This window comes from Serinus canaria, chromosome 5, assembly GCF_022539315.1.
Source record: "Serinus canaria isolate serCan28SL12 chromosome 5, serCan2020, whole genome shotgun sequence".
NCBI lineage: Eukaryota > Metazoa > Chordata > Aves > Passeriformes > Fringillidae > Serinus > Serinus canaria.
Window position 1 is genome coordinate 56,746,967 of NC_066319.1, and position 11,126 is coordinate 56,758,092.

At 53.2% G+C, this 11,126-nt stretch overlaps 1 protein-coding gene across 1 annotated transcript; it reads right to left on the reverse strand.

Moving 5' to 3' along the window:
• Positions 1-409: 409 nt before the first annotated feature.
• Positions 410-2,271, reverse strand: SIX6 (SIX homeobox 6). Its single transcript, XM_050975260.1, has 2 exons — positions 1,700-2,271; positions 410-578 (listed from the first exon to the last, which is right to left on the reverse strand). The coding sequence occupies exons 1-2, from the start codon at positions 2,269-2,271 to the stop codon at positions 410-412; spliced, it is 741 nt and encodes a 246-aa protein (XP_050831217.1).
• Positions 2,272-11,126: the final 8,855 nt, after the last annotated feature.

The window sequence follows — 11,126 nt, forward strand, 5'->3', positions numbered from 1 at the left end:
TTATATATATATATAAAAACCCCTTTAAAGTAAAGCAAAACCCAACCAAAAGAACAGCGTCTTTTCAACATGAAACAACCCCGCGGAATTAGGGCGGGGGCTCAGACATTTTGCAACTTGGCATTCGGTTTCTTGATTATTATTTTTTTTTCTGGGCTTTCTTTAATTATTTCTTTTTAGGCATCAATTCTGCAAATCCTTCGAAATAAAGGCGACAACGATTTTAATGACGTTTTTTAATGCAGTCTGCTGCGGGGCTGGGAGGGAGGCGCGGGCGGGCGGCCGGGGAGCGCCCCGTACCCAGCGTTCGGCGCCCGCGCCGGGCACTGCCAGCCCCGCTGCTCCGGCCGTGTCCGAGGCACCGGTGAGCCGGGCCTCCCGCTCGCCCCGGTTTGCCATGGCGGTGGTGTCAGATGTCACATTCACTGTCGCTGGATGTGATGGAGATGGCGGAGGTGGCCGCTTTGCTGGAGAGGCTGGCTGCGGGGCTGGAGGCGGCTCCCACCGCCTCCCCGCCGCTCTCCTCCTCCGCTTGCAGCGAGCGCACCGAGCCCTGCGTTAGGACCTGCTGCTGTAGCCTGCAAGGAACCGGCACACACAGCATCACCGCCCGCCCTCCACACCCGCCGGCAGCCCCTCTGTCCCCCCAGGAGCTCCCCCGACCGCTGCCCCGGCTCTCACCACTTATACCAGCCATACGAGAGAGGAGCTGGGTGGGCACCCGCTTCCTCAGCTCTGTCTGAAAAACCGGGTGCCCACCCCAGGGTCAGCTGCTCCTCGGCTGGCACACCCAGGGGAAAGTTGTCCCCCTCCTCAGCAGCCTGCCCCCAAAGCGGGCCCCATCTTAGGGGTCAGTAATGCCCTGCAGCAGCTCCCGGGCGGCGTCTCCCGTCCAGTAGGCCTTACATCTTCCCTTAGCCCATAAAAAAGGGCTCCGTGTGAAAGCACCCACGTCCCCGACGTGCGACAGCCCGGCTGAGGTGTGACAAGGGGAATTTTCTGGGATCCTGGGCAGGAGATAAAGGGGGAACTCTGCTCCCTCCCCTGCTTGCCGGGGCGTCTGCTTGTGCCATTAGTGTTGGGATAACACGGCTCATTTAGAGCCGTGATATATATTTTAAAAAATTACATATATATATATATATATATTCACTTTGTATTTCTATTTTATATTTTTATATATATAATAGAAACAAGAACAACATCCCAAGGAATGTTCCCGGGTAGCTCTGGTGGAGGAACAGGGCACGGCAGCTGTGGCAGGGCCCGCAGAGGGCATGGCTGGCTCTTCTCAGGATGGACATATCTCAAACCAGTATTTATATGTCCAGGTAAAACTTTGGAGGGGGTTTGTCTCCTCTCAGCCCCTGAACATGGCCCTTCTACCGCCAGCTCCAGCCGGTGGCTCCAGGTGGCACTTCTCCTGCTCCCCCTGTCCCGCTCCCCCGCACGGCAGCCAAGAGGGAGCCCAGGGCAGGGATCCTCCCCTATTAAATCGAAGTAATTAAAAAGCCTAAATGTTTTCCCGCTGCTCCTGCTTTATCTCGCTGCATTTCCCGGGGAGAAATCTCCCGGGATCGTTTCACCCATCCTCTGCCGGCAGTCTCGCACCGCCTCCCCGCAGCCTCCGGCCCCGGCGGGCGGGGGCGAAGCCTCGCTAAGGGGAACCGGTGTCCCGACGGGACGGGCAGCACCTTACCTGTTCTTAGCGGCTGCTGCCCTGTCCCTTTGCCTGCGGTTTTTGAACCAGTTGCCCACTTGCGTGGGGGTAAGTCCCGTGGCCTGAGCCAGTTCCCGCTTTTTGCTGGGGTTGGGGTAAGGGTCCTGCAGGTACCACTCCCGCAGCAAATGCCTCGTCCGCTCCTTGAAGCAATGTGTCTTCTGCTCGCCGTCCCAGATGGTGCGCGGCAGCGGGAACTTCTTCCTCACCCGGTACTTGTCCACCGGCCCCAGGGGTCGGCCCCGCAGCTTCTCCGCCTCCTGGTAGTGCGCTTCCAGCCAGAGGGCTTGCAGTTTGGCGTGGGACTCCTTGGTGAACTTGTGGTTCTCCAGGATGTGGTAGAGTTCCCGGTAGTTCCCCGTGTGGAAGGCCACGATGGCCCGGGCTCTCAGCACCGACTCGTTCTTGTTGAGCGCCTCGCAGGCCGCGGGGGCCACGGGCAGGGACCAGAGGAAGCGCCCCAGGCGCTCGATGTCCCCGCTCTCCTCCAGGGTCTCGCATACCCCGGCCACCTGCTGCGGGCTGAAATTGAGGATGGGCAGCTGGAACATGGAGGCGGCGCCGGGCTCCGCTCCGCGCTCCGCGCACCCCCGGCGATGCCCTCCGCCACCGCGCACAGCCCCGCGGCGGGGAAGGGGCAGCGGCTGCGGGCCGCCCCTCGCTCCGCTGCTGCCTCCGCCGGTGCCGGCGGAGCTGCCGCGGGAGGGACGGCGGAGGGCGGAGAGGCGATGGGGACCGCTCGGCGGCTCCGGCGACTGGGGGAGGTGGGCAGGGGCGAGGCGGAGGAGGATGGAGCGGGGAGGGAGGGCGGGCGGGGGGGAGGGAGTGAAGGAAAAAAAAAAAAAAAAAAGGAGGAAAAAAGAAGAAGAAATAAAGGAAATCAGAAAAGGCACAAGCGCAGCTCCCCGCCGCCGCCGCGCTGCTGCGGGAGCGGCTGATTTGCTGCGGGCTCGGCAGATTGGCTCCCGGGTTTCCATGGCGGGGCTGCCACTCACTGTCAGCCGCTGCCAATCACGGCGGAAGGCCCCGCACCGCCCCGCTCCCCGCCCAGCTCCCCGCCCCGCTCCCCGCTGAGCCGCGGCCGCTCCCCGGGGACCGCGACCCCGCCGCCCTGCCCCGTCGACCCGTGCAAGGCAGAGGCGCCCGGCCGCCCTGGGGAAGGCAGGCTGAGGGGAGGGAAGGCGGCTCCCGCTTCAGGGTGCTGGCGGCAGGTTGAAGGGAGTGGTTCCAGCGATAGGACGGCCGGGACCCCCACTCCTCCCCGGTAAAGCTGCGGGCTCCGGCCCCGTGATGCTTGCACAGAGCTCCTCGCACCCACGGGCGGAGAGGGGGACAAGGCAGAGCTGAGAAAACAGATAAAAAGATTGTCTGCGGAACAGTGACAGTGATGCTGGGAGTGTCACTGACAATGGATGCAGAGGGAGCACCGCAGGAACAGCCGAGATTTAGAGAAAAACTCTCCCCCTTCCCCCTGTAGCTGACTTCCCATTTCGGTTAAGGCGAGGAATTATCTGCAAAGAGCCCAGCGCCCTTTCCCGTTCAGCCAAAGCGATATTTCTTTTTTTTTTTTTTTTTTAACATTTAAACCCTTATTGTTTTCGGCTGAATGGTCCTGAATACATGCCGAGAATAGTCGCGAGGAGTGAGAAGTCATTTGTAGGTCAGAAAAGAGACTTAAAGCAGATTTCGGGAATCTTTTGAAATATTGATCACCTTGTAGTAATCATTCCCAGTGGGTTTCCCCCCCCACCCTCGGTGCTCCGAGAGAGTGATCGCGGGGCTGTGGGCGAGGTGAGCCCCGGCCGCCCCTTCGGAGGAAAGGGGCCAACTTCAGACGTCTCAGGGTGGGATGAAATCTCTTTCTGAGCTGCGAGGATGCGATTTATTTTCCGTAGAGAACGGGCAGATGATCAAGAAGCCACTCTTTATTCTACAAATAGCTGTTCAGTGGTAATTTTTTCCCGGGAATTAGGGACCATGCTCGGAAAGGCAGCATATATTTTGAATTTAGCTCAATATGTTCTCCCCTCTGCTCTTTGCAATGCTTTTTTTTTTTCCTAGAATGCTTGTCAAAAAAATCCCTTCTTAATTTGATATCTTGTTATTGTCTCTTCCCGCCCTCCCTTATTATTTTTTTCCCTATTGTTTTTGTTTTCCTTTCTTCCCTTCTTTAAGAAAGCTCCTTTGCTAGTTGCCTATAGACCGAAATTAAACAGATTTACATTTTCTCCAATCATTTCTCTGCAGAAATGGAGCTGGACTGAGGCTCGCCGTCTTTTCTTTAGTATCAAGTACAATTTGTCTTTTGCTTGTGAAGATTTGGTAAATCAGAAGGCAGATAGATAGCGCAGATGGTCGGAGGTGTCGGGTCAGATTATGGTATGCCTCAGTACAGTGCTAAGCTCATTCTGACGGAAAACCCTGATATTATTTTCACAGATCTACACAGTTCACTTGAAAAAAACCCTTCGAGCCATTTACATCATTTATGTGAGGCTCACAGCTAGCGGGATGGAAAAGCTTTCAATACTGCTCATTTTCATAAAACCCGACAGAGCTGGGGAGACATAAAAGCGCACACAAAACTCACGAGTTCAGAGACACTCCACAGAAACTTAAAAAAATAAAAGGAGTGACTTTTCGGCTTCACCTTCATCCAAGTTTGATTTGCTGATCTGCTTAGGGGAGAAAAAAAAGGGGGGGGGGGGAAGAAAAAATTATAGAAGAGAATATAATCTATAAATATTGCTGAGAGTCCTCTTCCAGTTTTCCATCCCACCACTGTCCTCTCCCTTAGTGAAAAACAATAATTTGACCAAGTCAACGAAAGATCCCAAATAACCTTTTCGGGCAGGAATTTAAAAAGCCTTCAGACCTCCTCGGTATGAGCATCGGGCTTCCCCAGCGAGCGGGTGAGAGGGCAGCGACCTCGGCGGCTCCGGGCGCGTCCCCGCTGGCAGGAGCTGCCCCGCCGCCCCCAACCCACCCCGCCGAGCCCCCGGCAGAGTCCCGGGACGGAGCTGGTGGAGAAAAATCTCTGCTGGGAGAGACGTGGAAGGATAGAAAGTCTGTGTTAATGGATAACTAATTCAGAACCGACAAATGATGATGGTGATGATGGAGGTGATTACTAATTTTTCTAAAGGGATCATTTTAAAATTTTTTGCTATTTTTTTAAAATCATGCACATGATCTGGCGAGGGAATTACTGGGCTGCAGCCTAATGACCATGAACAGAGCGAGACAGGCTCCGTAATGAAAGCCAGGTCTGTAGGCTAAAGAAATGAATCCTCATTAAGTGCGGCTCGCAGGGGCGAGGGGCTGTCCCCCAGGTCCCCAGCCTTTGTTCCCCAGAAACCGGCCCGGATGGGGCGATGCTGGCAGTGCTGCTGGGAGGCGAGAGGAAGAGAAAGAAAAGCTACAGCGAAATGGACCCAGGGACCTTGTGTTAACCATTTGAAGGGTCACGCAAGGCTGAAAACCAGCCCAGACCCAGCAGTTTTGCACCCTCTCCAGCGGGGAGCTATAGGTTCTGGTTTTGGGAAGTGGCACGGTCCGTTGTGACTGGATTGTCCCTGTTTGGGAAATGTCCCTTGGGGCTCCCTGCTTTGTGCCACCAGGGCCGAGAGAGATCAGCTTCAAGGGAGCCCCTCCATCCCTTTCCCAGCTCTCAGGGAATTTCATCCATGGCCGGCACTATGACAGGTTCCTTGTTTCCCCGCCGCTCCACAAGAGCTCTACCGCCGGACCGGACAGGGCTTTGCCTCCGGAGCGCGACCCGGAGCGATGGCAGAGGCCCCAGGAGCGACCCCATCCCCGTGGGACGCTCTGCTGCATTGGAAAAGCCGAGATTCCTGCGGTGCCCAAACTCCTGCCCCAGCCCCCGTGTCTTACTAGAGCCACGGCCGAGCCTGGGGGTGCACTTGGCCGTGCCCTCTTCATTTCGGTCCTTTCCCCCCATCTTCTTCTTTCCTCCTCCGTCCTCCTATACAATAGAAACACTACTTGTGACATTAATAGCCGGCAATTATAACTACTTTTATTTAGATGACAGCTTTGACCCTTCCTACAGGTAGCGTGATGAGTTAACCCTGCAGAGACAAACCCACTGGAGAACAAGAAATAAAAATGTACATGAAAAAATAATTATCAAAAGTATGACCAGACATCTGCAGCACCTCGGCAACCTGCCTGGACACGGGGGTTCTGGCCTCAGGATAGGACATATTCCCCTCTCCTCAGAACCTTAAAGCAAAAATACGCTGAGCAACATATTTATACACCTTTGCATCAGCATTTTGTCAGCTATGTTGGGTCCTAGGATCTCAGTCACTGGGGATTATTTATCTAGATGGAGTTTCCAAACGCAGGAGAGGTGCGAATACATTTTTAAAGCCCTTGATTCACGTTAAGTAGTGTATTAAAAAATACCCTCGGGAAGGAGAAGCCTGTCTTTAAAGGCTCGGTAGGATTGTCAGAGATGTGGGAGTTCATTAAGGGATGCTGACGGGGAGAACCGGAGCGCAGGCAGTCCCTGGGGCGGATATCTGGGAAACCAGCCGGGATTTTCCGGCCTTGGATGGGTCTCGGGCTGGTGCTGTGGAGCGCGGCGGGACGGGCGGGACTGGAGAGAGCAGGGGGCTCCCTGTCCTCCCCCCTGCTGGCTCTTACCCCACTCCCTCGGAGCAGGCGGGGGATGCTCAGCCCGAGGACAGTGCCCGCTGTCGCGGATAGAAAAGGTTACTGGAAATGTCAGCTCCCCTCGGGGAGCGGGGACGGAGTTTTCGGGAGCGTTTCCCACCGAGCCATCCCGGAGCTTTGGTGGAGGACCTCAAGCTCAAGATGCTGGAGTGGGGGATGCTTGGTGGGCAAATGACCCGTGTTTCCACGTTCTTCATTGCCCTACCCTACTCTTTTTAAGGGTGCCATCACTGTTGAAATAACAGCTATCAATCCTTTCATTTCCTCCTAAAATGAAGTTGCATTTAAAGCTGTAATCTGCTTAATATTAGTGGGCAGGTTGGATACTCACTTAAGCTCCTGATACCTGTTGAAAACACCAAAGAGTCCCTAAAATGCTACTGGACAGAGAGAGATGTTCACCCACTTTTTACTCTCACACCATATATTCATTAAATCTTTGTCCTTTGGTGTATTATTCAAGTTACTTGTCAAAGAAGTATCAGGCCATGGCTGGTGTATCTGAAGTTAAAATAAAGATGCACTGAAAACTCAAAATATCTAAATTATTTTGAGATTAGTAAGGAAAGACATTCCTTGTACAGGCCTTCGGCCAAAGCCATGGCTGCAGACAGAAAGGATCTACTGCCCAAGATTAATCTTTATTTTTCTTTCATGTGTATGAAAAGTTTTTTGGGTCTATGAATCATGTTTTAAAGTTTTGAATCCTTTGGGGTTTGTTTGGCTGCTTCCTTCACCTGCAGGTAAATACACACACTGCCACATCTCCTTCAACACTGAGATGTTCCTGTACAATCTTCAATCTGCTTCCATCAGGATTTCACTAAAAAATTCAGCAAGAGCAACAAAATCACGAAGCATTCATGTAAATAGTTTTTTTTATTGATCATACTTTTGTCCCACATTGTCTCTCCCTCTCCTCTCCTCTCCTCTCCTCTCCTCTCCTCTCCTCTCCTCTCCTCTCCTCTCCTCTCCTCTCCTCTCCTCTCCTCTCCTCTCCCCTCCTCTCCTCTCCTCTCCTCTCCCTCCTCTCCTCTCCTCTCCTCTCCTCTCCTCTCCTCTCCTCTCCTCTCCTCTCCTCTCCTCTCCTCTCCTCTCCTCTCCTCTCCTCTCCTCTCCTCTCCTCTCCCTCTCTCTCTCCTCTCCTCTCCTCTCCTCTCCTCTCCTCTCCTCTCCTCTCCTGCCTGGGCGCTGGCACTGAGCTGGATTCCAGCAGCTCCTGGAGGTGACTTCGCTGTGGTTGAAGGCTGCTCAGGAACTGGGGTCTCTCTTTTCTTGGGAGGGAGCTCCTCCGCATCTTTGGGAGTCAGGCACCACCCCGGGCTTGGAAACAGGTTTGGGGCCGTGCTGCCTGGGCTCCAGCATGACAGCGCTGCTTCAAGGAGAAAATTTATCTCGGAGCATCTTCATGAGGACAGGAATCTTCCATCCTTTATCAGACAGCGACACTTCCCTGCTTTCTTTTGGAGGTATTTGGCCGGGTGTCTCCAGAGATCTTCCCGAACTCGATCACTGCTGGGGGCCCTGTGCTCTCTGCGGGGAAGGTCTTGGGTTTCCATCAGCTGGAAGCACCGGCAATCAGGACGGCCGGAGGAGCCGCCAGAGCACAGGAGAGGGGCATGGAGCTCAACGAGAGGCAGCACCGGGGTAATCCGTGAACAGGATGATGGATTTGGGGGTCTGCCAGCAGTGGGGGGAAGGTTTGGGAGCCTTTTCTGGCTACGTTTGACTACGTTTCTTTTCAGAGCAGTACAACCCATTCATCATTGATTAGAGATGATAACTATGAAAGAGCCCTTCCTTCTTGCCATCGGTAATGAAAGTGGTTGTTTATGGCTTTGGGGTTAGCTGGGGACTTTTTAAGGGATTCTGCTGGGAAAAAAAGAGAAAAAAAACCAAGTCAGAACCAGCGGCACACAAAAACCCCCTTTCTGCAGCTTTAGAAGGGTTTTTTTTTTTGGTGGGAACAGAGTGATAACCTCGGCTTGGGAGTGCTTATAATAAATAGATGGGTAAAGGAGCTCCCAGTCCCTGCCAAGCTCCGGTGGGAACAGGCCCTAGGAGGAATTAACCGGGAAGTCCCTGCCGGCTTTATCCAAAGCCTGTTGAACTGACTGACCACCTTCCGGGTGAACTGGGGTCCTTGGGTCTGTGGGAACCTCAGCCTCCCTTGGCACTACTTAAATCACCGGGACACGGCGAGGTGTTAATGAGAATCATTGAAGCTACCTGCTACTCTGCTGTTTAGCTCCCATTCGTTAGAGAAGTTTCGAGTGTCTTTAAGGAATTGTTTGAGGCAGGATAAAGCTTTGAATCCTTTTCTCCTTAGGGAAACATCGAATGTTTTGGAAAGACGGAGTGGCAAATGCAGAGCTCCAGAGGCATCTAGGAATCAGTGTCCCGAGGGAGCAGGGCAAGGAGGCGGCTCTCACTCTCCAGGATGGGCAGGGAGATAGGTGAGAGATGTTCCTGGGAAGGACAGAGCCTTACCACGGAGCAGAGGCCGCAGATATCTACCTTCCAAAAGAACACACCACTTTCCATATCCCTCTCTTTTTTATTTCCCTTCCTCATGGCTGACCAGAAGCCAGGTAGCTCAGCTATTTCTCTTTGAAGCTGCATTTCTTGTTGGTTGAGCTGACTGTTCTGAAAGCAGCATCGCATCTGACTGACACCTGGGATGCAGCTGGCAGAAAGTTTTCTGTGTGTTTCTCTCTATAGTCTTATTTCTGTTTCTCTACCCTTTCTTCTTTCTGAAGAAAGCTGGCGAGTTTTTTCCCCCCTCCAGGTTGTACCCTACCCCTCAGTTTATTTTCCTTTGCTTATTGATAATCTTAAATTCATCCTCTGCCTCAGGATTCTCAATTGGGAGTAAAAAACAGCGAAGTGTGGAGAGAAGCATCATGTTCTAGGTTCTTGCCCGCCCGGGCTGTGCATTTTTGCCTTGTAATGCTGCACTTTCATAAACAAACACGACAATTTTTTGAGCACAACTTGTGTTGAGGCAAGCGGCAGCATTCCACAGCATCTTTAGTGTGAAGGATGAGAAGAGAGGTGATTTAATGTCTTTTAAAACTATCTGAGGGCCGGGCCAGTGAGGAATTGAGGGAAGGAGAATTTACGCTGATTTCCACCAGCTGGGTAAGCAACACGAGTGGGACCTGGAGAATTGAATAAAGCACGTTACACTCTGCAGCTCCTTATTTTTGTGCCACATCCTGGAGCGTGTCTGTGTCTAAATAACCCACAGCAGGCTTCCAGACAACGTCCCGTTGTAGCGGCGCTGCCTCCTCTCCCCACCCGGCCACCGCCCACCTGCGCGCTGCCCCCGGTAGATGGAGCATCCTCATCGCTTTTCGCCCTCAGCCCTCAGAAATGTTGGTCTTTCCCTCACAAGTCCCACTGTTCAGGCAAACGGGTGCTTTGGGGGGCACAGGCGCTCCGCCGATGTGTCCCTGGGGGAGCGGAGCGCCTCGGCCGCCGGCGATAAACCCGCCCGGCCGGCGCTGCTGTTGCTCCGCTGGGTAAAAGGGCTCAGCCCCTTCTCGCGACGGCCAAAGCTGCTTCGGGCTTGCCCGACTACCGCGGCTCCCACCGCCCCGGCACGGAGCGCGACGGGCAGGTGACACCTGCCGCCCTCTCCGCACCTTTCGGCGGGGCTGAGGTGCCCTCGGGGCGCTGCCGGCGCTGAGGGGACAGCGTTCGGCGGTGAGGGGGGGCTTTGGTCCCTTCATCCTTGGGTGAGTCTCTGGAGGCTCCTCGCCCTTTCCCTTCTGGCAGCGCCCGAGACGATGCGAAGCCGCCGCGTTCTGGTCGCTTTCCCGGTGCTGATGGCCCCCCAAAGGCAGAGGGTCCCCTGAGCCCGGTCGCCCTCTCCGCCCTGAGGGACTCGGGCCCCGGTTCTCACGCCGCCATTTTGTGGCGCTCCTCCGCAGCCCCTGTGGTGTCCCACAGCATGAGGGTTTCCCTCAGTTTTTTTCTCTTTTGACAAAAATAGTTTTAATTTTTTAAATCCCAAGACTTTAAGGAATAATCTGCAGTAAAAACATTTTGTTTGGTATGTTCTGACTAAGTAAATTCTGGCAATCCGATGGTTCTTGGTTTAGGTCTCCTCACGGGGTTCCGGTCTTCTCCAGGGCTTCCTAAAACAGTATGGTAAAGGAAGGGCAAAGGAGCATAAACAACACGATGAGAGGCACATTTTTATTTTATTTTATCAACAGAGATATAAAAATCACGAAATGTAAGCACTTCTAAATTTCAAGAAGATTCAAACAACCAGTCCCTTTACAGTCATAAACAGTAATGGATAGCACGGGAGGAGCACAGATTTGCTCTAAAAAGAGCCTCCCTAAAATGAAAATTATTCATATATAGCCAACTGGAATTAATACTTTCTCGCAGTTTACAACTGTTAGAGTCGAGATGTGGATTTTAAGGAAGATATTTACCTCACAGGTTATGGGTATTTTCCACATTTTAATGAAGAACCTTGCTGTTGCCAGATGAGTTACTGAGAAGGGGTATTATTAATGTTAGTGCTATAATGGCTTGAGACCACATCAGGCAGTTTGCTCGTGGGTTCTGCACCCAATACAATCTTCTAATAGATGAAACTTTATTGCCGCGATTGAATTCAGTGTAATTACATTAATGTCGTGCAAAAATGCAAAATGCATGACAGTGCTTTTCTCCTGGCAGCATT